General features: G+C 50.2%; 1 protein-coding gene across 6 annotated transcripts in view; it reads left to right on the top strand.

Moving 5' to 3' along the window:
• Window positions 1-11,305, top strand: part of SLC7A1 (solute carrier family 7 member 1) — a 79,994-nt gene extending 68,689 nt beyond the window's left edge. For all 6 annotated transcript variants that reach the window (XM_041767874.1, XM_041767871.1, XM_041767873.1 and 3 more), the window contains 5 exons: window positions 1,764-1,866; window positions 3,462-3,679; window positions 3,946-4,112; window positions 4,608-4,716; window positions 6,316-11,305. In XM_041767874.1, the coding sequence (XP_041623808.1) occupies window positions 1,764-1,866; window positions 3,462-3,679; window positions 3,946-4,112; window positions 4,608-4,716; window positions 6,316-6,419 (701 nt within the window). In that variant the 3' untranslated portion in view covers window positions 6,420-11,305. The remainder of the gene's footprint in view (window positions 1-1,763; window positions 1,867-3,461; window positions 3,680-3,945; window positions 4,113-4,607; window positions 4,717-6,315) is intronic.
• Window positions 11,306-13,556: the final 2,251 nt, after the last annotated feature.

Genomic DNA, 13,556 nt, shown 5'->3' with positions numbered 1-13,556 from the left:
AGTACTGTGTATCTTAGTGTATTAGGACACATGATACCAATTCAGCCTGTACCACAGGGACTACTCAGATAGCCCCAGTAAGACATTTGACCATCTTAAATGAATTATTGTTCATGGTGTTTATGCCCTTAGTAAAGTGTGCTTAGTTTTGTGGATTAATGTTATATAAGGAAAGAAAGCTAGTTTTTTATTATTTAACAAATTTGTTATGTAATTGTGCATTCTTGGCTGTGATCTCAGTGGTCAGGTTAATAGACACCATATGTCAGAATATGATCAATATATTTAAAAGATTAAGGAATTCGAAATAGTAATGTTTTTTCCAGGATTTAAATGTAATTTGATCATATTAAAGACTGGCCATTAATTTCCTTCCTGTGTTGATCAGGAGAGATCAAACTATAATCTTTAAAGTGACTATAAAGTACAAGCATTCACCAAACCAGGGATTTTACTCTTTCTTTTCATTTGGCAGGACTAGTAAATAAGTATTCGGTTTTCTAAAATCTCCCCACATGCAAAGAGTTTGGCCTAAGTTTCTGTGTGAGTGGGAACATAGGCATCTGTGGCATGCACAGTTGGATACTATTCTAATTATCTAGAAGGCCCAGTATTGCTCTTTAATCCTGTGATTTATCCTTAATTTAAATTTGTTTTGGTTGAAGTAATCTATAGGGGCTTGAGAAATATTTGTGGAAAAGTAATGGTTTTATGTTTATGTTTTAACTTATGTTGATTGCATGTGATTTGAAAATATCCCAAAGTAGATCTATCCAAGTAATTTTTTAAATGGGAAATTTAACACGTATACCATATAAATAGAATATATACTCAGAAAAATTACAGAGATTTTTCAAATAAGCATGAATGTTGTATATTTTTTTTAAGTGGGGTCATGGTAAAGGTACTGATTTGTTTGGAAATAACCCTGCTTTCCAGGCTCAGCTGCCTGGGTTAGGAGCCCCTGTGAGTCCTCCCAGAGCACTAGACTTGACTTGCTCATCACTCTTGCCTACTGATGCCTGTCTTGGATGATACACTCAGGGCAGCCAGAGACTCTCTGGTCTGCCCTTTTTGATGATGTACATTTTTGATGGTATACACTTACTGGCATACTCTCAATGAGTGCTAGGTAGATGATGAATGAGTGGGTAGATGATGGATAGATGGATGGATGGATGGATGGATGGATGGTTGGATGGCCAAATAGATGGATAGATCATGGGTGATGGATGGACAGAGGATTGCTGGATGGATGGATGGATGGATGGATGGATGGATGATGGGTGACTGGTGTGTGGGTAGATGGATAGATACACATAACTGTCTGTGAGTTTGCATAATATAGAGAAAGACATTGCACTCAGAGCCACAAGAACCTATTTGAGATCCTGACTTTTCCACTTCCTAGCTGTGTGACTTTAGATAAGCCTTCCAACATGTCTGACTTTAGTTTCTCCATCTGTAGTCTAGCGGTAGCTTGGAAAGTTGCCATGAGGATCAGTAAAGGTCATGATGATGAAAGTGCTCTCTATATAAATGTTAATCATTATTACTGTCTGCTGAGCACTGTGTATGTGATTTTATCCTGAGCTTTTCTTCCCTTTAAGCAATGTCACAGTGTGTTTCCATGGAAAGGGCTGGGGAGAGGAAGCAAGTAAAAGCAGTACCCTGTGTGCCCTGGATCATCAGTGGGAGGTGGTTCTGACTGTTAGAGTCTGTGGAGGGCCACCCATGGATCCTGATGTTTGTCTCCTCCCCAGCTGTGATGGCCTTTCTCTTTGACCTGAAAGACTTGGTGGACCTCATGTCGATTGGCACTCTTCTGGCTTACTCTCTGGTGGCTGCCTGTGTGCTGGTCTTACGGTATGTATGGCTCTTCAGGGTTCCATGATAGAAATGGAGGTGCATCCTGTTAGCCTTTTAAAAGTTCAAGTTAATGGCTTATACAGTGTAAATTTTAGTTTGTTGATAACTCTTTTGGAAACTGCTCTGGAGAGGGTGGGATTTGGTGATTTGAGTGCCTAGCTAGAGAGAACATCACTGAAAAGAGTCAGGGGGCTCACCTCTCACTGTCATGTGCCCTCATTTTTCTGGTGGGATGTCAGGAGGATAGAGACAGGTTCTCAGCCCAACTGTCGGGTCTGGGCCAGGGAACAGAATTTTTGAAGGCTTAAGGGAATGATTTCAGTTGGCCCAGTTCTTAGGTAGGAGGAGACTGGGAACTAGTCCTGGTGGGAACTGGGTGAATCCAAGTTGTATAAACCTTGGTGTCCTGGTGTTCTCAGCTGCCCCAACACCTCTCTCCCCAAGCATATCCCTGGGCTCCAGTTTTCCTTTGCTCTAGAAGGACAGGGCTCTGCTTCTTCACTATCAGGAAAGGCTCAAGGGGGCATTTATCATGAGAATATGGAGTCGTGGAGACTCTCAGTGGTGGTCACCTGGGAAGAGCCTCCCTATTTCTTTGCAAGTATTTATACTAACAAGGTCATTTATTCCATTTCTTATGTGCTTTAGCACCTAATTTTTTTTTTTTTTTTATGTTTAGCACCTAATTTATGTCAAACTTGGATTGAGCTCAGTAGTGGCTGTGTACAATAAGCTAAATTTTGTTTGCTAGTTTTCTGACCACTTACTCCTAAGGGCTCAACACTGGAATCTTTTCTGAGGTTCCCCTCACATTCTTATTGACCAAATGGTGTTAACATATGTGAATCAGTAAGGAAAAAAAAAAGGTTAAATATCTTTATGCTCACTCTTAGATTATATGCAAAATAATTCAGAAAGCACTGTGTTTTTCCTAGCTGGTAGAAAAGATTTGAGCTCTGTTCATTTTGGGTGGGAAGATAAGGAACCTCGTTTAAAATGAATGCTTTACTTGCAGGAAGCTTATGTCTTGGAAATCATGCCACAGGCTCAGTCCTTTAGCCAGCTCTATAAAGTTTATTTATTCTAAGGCATTTTTGGAGTTTGAAAGTAAATTGATCCAATTAAGTCTCACAAATATAATTTCTCAAATCTGTCCGCCTGCAGACACATTTCTCTGGCTCTCTGCACCAGACAGGATCCTAATGTTACTGCCTTCTATTTCTGTTTGTACTTCTAGCTCCCTTAAGCCATAAGCCATAGTTTTGTTGGAAGTGGCCTAATATCTTAAGCATCCAGAGGCCAGTGCTACTTTTCAAAGCAAGAGAAACCATCTCCGTACATTCCTCTTGGCGTTGTCTCAAATCAGAGACCCCAAGGAGGATGTTGCCCAGAAGCAGGAAGGAGAGGATTCAGGTCTCCTCTGTATCTGCTTTGCCAGAGAATGCATCATTCTGACCATTTTCTTCCCATGTTATGCCTGGTGTCCTGGACAACTTACCTCTGAAAGCTTACTAAGAACTTGAGTTAGTCGTTAGTCCCTTTACCCCTAATTAAAGCACATTATGATGGTTGCACAATACATTTCTTTACAGATATCAGCCAGAGCAACCTAACATGGTATACCAGATGGCTAGAACTACCGATGAGCTCGATCAAGTGGACCAGAATGAATTGGTGAGCACCAGTGATTCCCAGACAGGCTTTTTACCAGAAGCAGAACGGTATTCTTTGAAAACCATACTCTCACCCAAAAATACGGAGCCTTCCAAATTCTCCGGGCTGATTGTGAACATTTCAACCAGCCTCATAGGTAAGAGCCTGCCCTTCCCTTTTAGGTGTTTGGGATCCTGCTAGTTGTTAGCATTTCAGGGTTTCTTGTCAATGGTGGTGGAGGCAAGTCTGGAAGGAATAAGCGTCTGTCTTGCTACTGGACTGTGATGTCACTTACTCTGCCTCATGGTTGTTGATGGTTGCAGAAACAGAGCCTCCCTCTCCATTGGTTTTGGGGAGACTGAGGATATCTGTGGGGATTTGAAATAAGATTGAATTGCACCTCTCTCTCTCTCTCCTTCTTAGCAATTCTTATCATCACCTTCTGCATTTTGGCTGTGCTTGGAAAGGAGGCTCTGACAAAAGGGGAGTTGTGGGCAATCTTTGTGCTTACCATATCTGCACTTCTCTGCTCCCTGGTCACAGTCATCATCTGGAGGCAGCCTGAGAGCAAGACCAAGCTTTCGTTTAAGGTGAGCAGCTCTGCCTGCAGGGACCTCCTGGTAGGTTCCTGTGGTAGGTGCCACAGATCCTGGCACTCCTGCGCCCCACATCGGGGTCACACCACACTGCCAAGCCTTGGAGGTGACTTGGGCATTTGCACTTTAGATTACACCAATAATACAGCATTTCAGTGTTGGAGATAAAGTGGAAGTCCCTCTTCTAGTCCCTTCTTTAACAGGCAAATAGCAAGGGAGGAAAATGCGAATAGAGCTCACTTTGACGCTTAGTAGCTTAGAACCAAACTCTCACCTATTAGGATTTGCCTGTTGTGGGGTGTCTGGCTGTGTGTATATATGTGGATTGGGGTGCACTCGCTTCCTTCTCCCCATATAAATAGCTCAGTGCATCTGAATTTCAGGGGTGGGATCTTCTCCTAGGTTGCTTTGCTAAATGACTCAAAAAAGTGCCATCCCCCTGCACTCAACTCCCTGCAGACTTGACACTGCCACCCACTGTCTTTGCAGGTGCCCTTCTTGCCTCTACTTCCCGTCCTGAGTATCTTTGTGAACATCTATCTCATGATGCAGCTGGACAAAGGCACGTGGGTCCGGTTTGCAGTGTGGATGCTGATAGGTATGTGAGATCACAGGTTTTACTGTGATGGCGTCTCTCACTCCACCCCCAGTCCCCGGAGCCTGTGCTGTGCTGCTTATTTTTCTTTCCTGCAGCTTGGCCGGATGCCTCTCTGGTTTCAGATTTCAAAACAAAATGAAAACACATGTAGTCAGTGGTTTCTTTCTCAATAAGGGGCTCCTAGTAGGTTGCGGGTCCTACCTTCTCTTTTAGATACTTTTCATTTTAGTAGCTCTTGCCTGAGCTAGTTATGTCATTGGGCAAGAGTTGAAGGTAACAAGAGTGAGGCTAGGAGTCTGCTGTTGATGAAGCACCAGTCCATCTTCCCACACACGGGAAGGTCTAGACCGTGCCTCCTTCAGCCCAGCCTGCATCTGCCCGCTGGCCCATGTGGGCTGAGGGTGCTGCCAGGGCCTGCAGGATGCTTGGAGGTCACCTGTTGTAGGCTGATGGTGGCCCATCCCCTCGCTGGGTATTCAACACCTGGGACTGCAGGAAATGAACCCAGGCTCCTTCCTGAATGCAGGAAACAGGAGCAGGCCTTGCCCTCACCTCTCACTATCACTGACAAGAGCAGTAACCCCAGGACTGTGTTTCTGCCAAAGCCCTCAGCCCTGGGTCACCCCCCTTGGGGGCAGATAACTGCTGCCTCAAAATCCTTCTCTGCCCGCCCCACATTGTCTGCAAAGTGTGGCCTGAAGCTGCTTAGACAGACACCCTCTGCAGAGCCTTTCTGTGAGAGGGTTGGCTCAGCGTGTGATGGTGTGTGATTAGCACGCATTCCTCCAGACTGGGGTAAGGTGCTCATTTCCTGGCAGGGCTGGAGGACACCTGCTTCTAGGCATCCCGGACATGAGCTCCTGGGCTCCAAGCCATTAGCTTATTTCCAGGGCTTTCAATGGCTGAACCCTTCTTTTAAAGGCTGTAAGGCCTGCTCTCCTTGTGTCTCTGGCACAAGGGTGGCCTCAGGGCCACACGGGCTGTACTCCTTGGGTGGGTGGCTAAAGCTCAGATCTCTGCCCCACCACAGACCTTCAGTGTCTCCAGCACTGGAATGGATTGAACCCTTGTATTACACACATTTGTGGGCCACTGGAATGCCTCCCCCCATCTGACAGTCACATAGGTAGAGAAAACAGACAGTCAGGACTATGGAAGCCACTCGAATAGCCTGGGGAGCCCTGGTGCCCCCTGGGAATCCCACCCTGGCAGGGCCCAGTCCAATTGCTGGAGTGTCTGTCCCGTCCCGTCCCCACCAGTGACCACACAGACCCAACCAGGTGGGCAGTAGATGAAGCTGCAGGACCCCCTCTCTGGTCCCCGGCCTAGCCTCTCCCCGCTCCAGAACTGCCCCAGCGTGAGGCTTTCCAGAAGGCAGTGTGCCTTTCCTGCACATAGAGGTGAGATAGTGACTTTTGTCGATTATAGTCCAAGAGCCCTTTCGTTTCTCCAGACACAAGGTTGGGCCATGAGGGGTGCTTTCTTTGGGTTCAGGCCTGGGACGGGCAGCAGGGAGAGGCTTTCCTGTGGGGCCACATGACGGACCCAGGGCTTCTCAGCCTGCTCTGTTCACACCCGGTCTCTGCTCTTGGCCTACAGGCTTCATCATCTACTTTGGCTATGGTTTGTGGCACAGCGAGGAGGCGTCCCTGGCCACTGACCAAGCAAGGACTCCTGATGGCAATTTGGACCATTGCAAGTGACACGCAGCCCTAATCCCAGGGGTGGCAGCAGCCCGAGGGATGCCCGCAGAGGTCCTGGGAGCACCTCGCTCCCCCCACCAGTGCATCAGGACCCACCCACATCTACAGAGCCCCAATGCAGCAGAAGGTGCAGCTACTTGAAATGCAGCCTCGGCCCACAACCCGTGTGTCCTGCCTAGACTTGCTCCGCGGCAGGTGCACCACGTCCCAGTCACCTCTGACAGCTCCCTGGTGGAGGCCACTTGGCTGCAGCTGGCCACTGTGGCTCCTGACATCCCTCTGAACAAAGCAAGCGGCTCCCGTCCTCACCAGCTCCGTGCCCGTGCTGCTGCGTCCTCAGGCAGAATGGAGGTCACCTTCTCTTGTTACTTTGAGAAGCCAGGCCTCCCTCCCCAGGGACCATTCTGGTATTAAAAACATCCAAACTCCAGACTTTCAGTAGCCATCTCCCCACTCAGCCCCAGAGGCCAACCGTAGATGCAAGACAAGTACTCCAGAACAGTCTGTCCCCAGCAGTTCCCCAGAGCCAAAGGACAGCAGTATACTTTAAAAAGGAAGAGTAAGACTGGTTTCCTTCTCCCACTCCTGTTCTCCGAATCGCTTCCAGAAGTCATTAGGACTGTAAGCCCTCCCTTACGCCTGCTCCCAGGCAGGGGCGTTGCTCTGACTCTGACAGGACTGGGCATGCTTAGTACTAGGGGCAGGTGAGGAAGAAGGGGGCACTGCTGTGGGAACAGGGCAGGAGGGCCGAGGTCCCTGGGCTCCAGGGGATGTCCTTTAGCCATACCTCCTCCACTTGCTGCTTCTGGGATCTCTCACCCACACCCCGGGGTTCCAAGTCACTGGAATGTGGCCCTGTGTGCATGTGGGACTGGCCTTAGATTAGCAGAGCTTAGAGCGCTGTTTTCTGTGGGTCTTTGCCAATCACTAAATCCTGCCCTCTGATGCTTACAGGTCAGTTTCTTGAGTCTTATGAGGTTCTGGAGGCAGGTATCCACTCATTCTGAGGTGATGGTGGCCGGCCCTGACATCATCTGTGTGGCCCCCCTCTCACATCATCACACTGAGTCCTCCTGTTAGCGTCTGTGAATCACTCCAAGTTCAGTTGACACTTAGTGTTAACTTGAAAAATGGCCAAATATTGCTCAGTGTGTTGCTCTGAGCATGGGGTCTGCACACGAGAATTTGGGGTCATGTTGCTGTCCCTGCCGTTATCTGTTGTCCAAATGTTGGGGTTTTTATCTGGGTTCATCACCCTGCCCCGGACCTCCCGCTTCTGTAAGTCGAGGAGCCAGCTTGGGGCCCTGTACACAGTGTGCTCCCTCCCATATGCTGGCGCACTCTGTGGCTCACACACACTTTGAGGACGGGGCCCGAGAAAGCAAGAATGCTGACAGAGTCTTCCTTCCAATTAGACTGCGGCTCCAGAGACAGAAGGGCCCCATGCTGATGGGAGGTGAGGGTGGGGGAAGGCCTGTGGACACCCCAGAAAATGCAAATGCTGCTTTTGAAGCTCAGACTCCCATTTCTTCCCTGGTCTTTGACACAAATCTGGTAGAAAGAAGCCTGGTAAGTTGATGGCACTTGTCTGATCTCCCTCAGTAAGTCTGGAGAGAATTGCAAGAATTTGTGAAATGGCCAAATGGCAGTGGTGGGTGGAGGGCTGGTGGGCGGGTGGCCAAGGCCCTGAACACCTTGTTTGCTGGAAGCTTTATTCTGTCATTTGTGAATGTTACAGAGGGAAGAGCATAAGAGCCCCAAGTGCGGGTTTCCAAAGAAAGGTATTTAAATTTATGTAGATTGGTGCTGTACAATATTTTGATAACTATTAACTTATTTTGTTGGGGTTTTGGTCGTCTGCTGTCTTAGGGTTTGTTAGCTATTTGTTTGCTTCATTAGTCTGTTATTTTTCCACATAGGCAAAAAGAACTTGAGGGTAAGAGAGTATTTCAGAAAAAGTGCAGGAGAGAATTTTTTTCTTTTTTACTTTAATTCCTTTTTTCTGGCTGAAATTTCTGTGCAAGACAGCATACAATAGACTGTGCATACAGTTGACATTTCAGCTGGCAACGTGTATCCTTCTACCAACTGACAAGGTATGTTTTCCTGATAACATCCCACAGAATGAGAAGCTCCTGGCGCATCAGGATCCCCCCCTTCCCCCAAAGTGGGAAGTGCCTCCAGTAGGCTCGCCAGCTTAGTAGTGAGAAGCCCCTGCCCTGCCACTCCCCCCATTATGGGCAGGAGCCGCCCATTTGGAAAAAGACACCTAAAGGTTCCACAGAGAAATAGTTCTCATGGTCACTGTGCTTTTAGTGAGAAGCTTTTGTGCAGTTGCCAGGGAAAAGTTCTCTGTGTATGAGGGCGGTGATGTAAAGAGTGGTGTCTGGAGTGAGTCTCCCCACGGTTGATACGCTTTTTCTTATCCCATTCTTTATTCCTTCCCCCCAGATAAACTCACATACACACACACAGGCACATACACGCATGTGTGCAGGCAAGAAATAACCACCAGAAGCACCCAACAGTTGGCATCCGTAGCCCTCAAGCAAGAATATGATTCTCTGTTTCATGGCTTGGCCAGTATTTTCCTACATCATCAGAAATTCCACACTTCTAGAGACACACACACCCTTTGGAAATGTGTCTGCTTTTATCTGTGGTCCAGCCCCAAATACCCACATTGGAAAAGACCCATTTGTGTCAAGTAAGCACCCCTCCCCGCCTCCTGCAGTGTCCCCACTCTGCATGTTTTTGTGACCCCTTGAAGACTCACAAAGACTCAACTGAACTGTGGAGCCCTAGGAGCTCTGCTGAAGAGTGAAGGGTTTGAGGGGGTCTCCAGGGAAGCAGTCAGACCCCGTGGGCCAATGAGGTTGAGCCTGCTTCTAGGAGGGAGGCCTTCGGGGGGATAGTGGGCCTCTGCACACCCCTCAGCTCACCTCCTTTCAGCCTAACTTTGGGCCTTATTTGTTTTTCCAAACCAATAGGGAGATGGGGGTAGTGCCATCTTTCCTAGGGTGTTTTGGAAAGACTGCTAAATCGATATTGTCAGAACCCCCCCCCCCACAGCGCCCCTACTTGTGGTTTTGTTCCACTGCGTCATTTCTGTCAAGAGATCAGCCTCCTGGTCCCACGTGCTGATACTGGGCTTGGGGTATCACAGGCGTCCTGCCTGCCCTGTGTCCTCAGGTGACTGCAGCGTTCTGGGGGCTTCACCCAACCTGGGTTCCTGCGGCTCTGGCGCGCCCCCTTCTGCACCTTTGGTGCAGCCTGTGCCCATACTTGGATGAGGCACCTGGCCCTTGTTTGTTGGGCTTCACGCATGGCAGCAGGTGCCAACTGGGCCGTACGCTCTCTTCCCACGACTGAGCAGGTATTCTGAACGGAGTTCTGTAGTCTGCACAGGATGGCCTCTGGCTTAACACCACACTTGCAGCTATGAGCACAGGGTCAGAGGCTGAATTCCTTGGGTGAGTGTGGACATGCCTTGTAAAGGCCCCGGCCAGAGCGTAGGCAGGCTTACAGGCATTTGAGGGGCCTCGCCAAATGGAATACTTGCTGGCTCTGTGCCAGGACCCAGCTCCTCTGATTTGCATGTCCCACTTCCACACATCTCATAAAAGCTGATTGTTCTGCTGGCGCCCAGGAGTCATCACCATGAAGACAGGAGTAGGGGATGTTGGTGCCAGGCCCCATTACCGATGTGCTCTAGCACGGATGGAGAGGTGTGTCTGCTGGGCACAGGTGTGCGACACTTGTGTGCTTCTGTGTGGGACTGTTACAGAGTTGCCAGCAGATGGAGCTAAATGTGTTACGTATGACTGTTATATATAATTTAAGGTATACATTTGGCATCATGATGAGAGTATTGTATGTAAGGCTCCTTAGAGTGAGATACACATTTTGTGGACCCTTTTTTTTTTTTTTTGTAATGAAATGCTTTATCGATCCAGTGTGCAAGAAGCTACATTTCATCACGATTCTTAATGGGTTTTTAAGGAAAAAAAAAATGTTAACTGACTTTGATAGAGTCTTTTTGTGCCCGTTGCTTCACTGAGTGGCAGTGCTCTTTCAAGAGGGACAGGGACTGGCCAAAGGTCTCCGGGCACAGGTTTCAAGGAACCCTCCTGGATGACCCTGTAAGCGTGCTGAACCGCCGGCTGAAAACCCACATGAGATAAAGATCTCGGCTGTGAAGTCCAACCAATTGATTTTCTCAGGGTATGAGCGTGTCCAGCAGGGTCAGGAAGCAGGGCTAGGAAGATGCACTTGACTTTGTTAAGTAATTAACAAGGTATATGATTTTGTGTTTCTCGAGGACAGACTTTTTTAAGTTTGGGACTTATTTTCCCACTTGAAAAGTTGTAATATATATTTAAAGTGAGTTTCCCGCTTAAGTTGTGCCTTTCAGTGTCGATGGGTCTAAGAAGCACAGAAGGTGATGACCGCAATGAGGGCTGGTTTATTATCAAACCTGAAAAGCTGTGGTTTCTCCAGTAAACTTTTCCTTCTACTGATCATGGAGCCATTAATAAGAGAATTGTGTTTATTATGTAAAATTGTATAATATTTTTTTGCTTGTTTGATGTTCTATTTTTCTAATAGTTTTCTTATAGTTTCTTATAATTGTGATACTAGATTTGGATTCTGACGCCCACTGCAAACCAGGCTATCTCTGCTGGCCCGTCCTAGTTTTTATTTTAAGGACAAGCATAGATGTCCATCGCCTTTTAAAAAATGTGAAACTCTGCTCTGTATCCCATTCTTGCTGACAATACAGTATGTTGACAACTCCCTACTATATGTTGTAAAATCAAATTATTTTGTGGTACATTATCTCATGCTTCCGCAAACTCTAATAAATTCTGTATATGGCTTCAGCATGTACAGTGTGATCTCAAGAATTGTAGCAGCTCTCGGCCAGGGTCCTCAAGCTTGTCATTGCCCCACAGAGACTTCCACATCCTGCCCTTTGCTTCTTTAGTTTCTTCCTGTTCCCCCACAGACAGATGTTGCAGTGCCTCATTTTCCCTTGGCCACTAGGTGCAAATCCTCATTCCAAGGACTAGCAGCATCTCAACCGGGGAGTCCCCCAGCCCTCATTTAGGATCCTCTCATGCTATCTCCGAGGACCTCTTTTTTCCAGACTTGGCTTGGGTTTGAGCCCCGACATCTTCCCACCAAAGTCGCAGCCAAGGACTCCGGCTGCTCATCCCTCGCGCCACGCACACCTCAGCCCTGCACTTCCTCCACAGGCACCGATTGTCAGGATGGGGCTGGGGAAGGACTGAAGCTGCTCCCACCCCACCACCACACCCCGCTTGAGGAGGGGAGCGTCCTCTCGCACAGGAGGCAGATTCGGTCCAGTGGCCTCAACTCTCGGCCACTACCCTGCTGTGATTTGGTGATCGCATTGGGAAGGGTGTTGCCACCGTCCCCCCCCCCCCAGGGTCTAACCTTAGCGTGTTCTCGGGGCGGGGGGACACGCAGCGGCCGGCTTCACCCCGAGTTCGCAACAGCAGAATCCGTCAGCAAGTCCTCCCCAGCCGGGTCTCGTGCCTGCGGCCGGTGTGCGGTGCGGCCGGGGCCGCAGGCGGGCAGGAGGCCTCTCTGTCGCCCCCAGCGCCCCCCCCCCCGTCCCCAGGGCGATCTCTCCGGGAGAGGTTCTGCTGACAGCTGGCGGGGCCAGAGCCCAGGGCGGGAGCGCCCGGGTCCGGGCGGGGGAGCGGCCGGGAGGGCAGGTGGCGGCGGGCTGGGGGCGCGGCGCGCTTAGAGCCCCACCTCCGGGAGCGCGGCGGAGCCCGTTCCCACGGCGCCGCAGCGCCGCCCAGCGGCCGGCAGGAGCCCCCGCAGCCCCGTCTCAGCCGAGCCCAGAGCGCGGGGCCCGATGGGGAGCTCGAAACCCTCCCGGCTCGAAACCCTTCTGGTGCCTCGAAAGCTGCGCTCACCCAGCTCGGCGCTGGCAGCACCGGGGGATCCTCCGAGCCCCTCCGCGCCTGCGGCCTGCCCACTCCAGCCCGGCCTCGCACGACCACCGGAGCCCGGGCGCTTGGGAGGCCCAGAGGATGACCCTGCCCGCTCCTCTTCAAAAGGGAATCGTTTTCGTTTTACCGAACTCTGGCTGCCCACCGGGCCGTAAATGCGGCTATTGAATAGGACGTGACGCCAGCAGGCGCCGCTGTTGCTCCTGAGGCCGCTCCTGGGCCAACTTGGTCTGCGCCCGACCCCGGGGATCCGGTGCGAGTCGGGGAAGACACGTCGTGCAGGCCGGCCCCTCCCGTGGATGCTCTTCCGCGCCTCGAGGCCGGGACGTTACTGTCCTCCCTACACTGCGGTGGGTGGCGCGGCGGGGACGGGAACAGCCCTGCCACATCAGTTTGGGCGCGGTTGAAGCAGGAAACCGCTCTGCAGGCAGCAGCAGTGCAAGAACAGCTTGCTCGGGGCCCAGGAGTGGGTGCCCCGGCCTGTGCCCAGGTCACGTGCACCAGGGGGCCCAGCTGAGAGCTGCACACCGCCCACCCCTGCTGGCTGGCGGCCCCGGCAAAACTCGGGGCGCGGTGAGGGCGGCGAATGGGCCTGCACCTCCTAAGCGCCTCTTCCCTCCACGCCGACAGGGGAGAATTATACTTGGTGCTCAGAAACCCCAATGTCCTGTTTTTGTTTCCAGAAGTTTAAGAGAAGCAACCTGTTGTTTTTTTTTTTTTTAAGAGATTTAGCAAATTTAAATGAATGAACTCCCTTTAGCAACCAGGACAGCATACCAGCCTTCGGTGGGTTTTTTGCTGTTGTTGTTAAGTATTGGGCCCAAACTCTCCAGGGCGCAGGACCCTGACTCTGGATCACAGATGCTGTGACAGCGGGCAGGACAGCGATGCTGCACGGTGCCGCATCAGCCACGAGAAGAGCATTCAGCTCCAATAGCAGGCGGGTGATTTCAGCTTTGTTTCTACCTGAGCTTAACTCCTCCATTGCCCTCTTCTTGATGAGATGATCCACCTCTCCATGCGGGGGTGGCGGGCTGTACCAGGGTCCTGGGCACACTGGAAGTGACAGAGTCTCCACCAAAGTTCTCTGTCTGCTGCAAGTTACCTGTGGGAGGGGACGCAGTTCTCTGCAGACAGGAGGAAGCCGGCG

This window comes from Vulpes lagopus, chromosome 8, assembly GCF_018345385.1.
Source record: "Vulpes lagopus strain Blue_001 chromosome 8, ASM1834538v1, whole genome shotgun sequence".
Taxonomy (NCBI): Eukaryota; Metazoa; Chordata; class Mammalia; order Carnivora; family Canidae; genus Vulpes; species Vulpes lagopus.
This window is presented reverse-complemented; position numbering and strand designations above follow the sequence as displayed.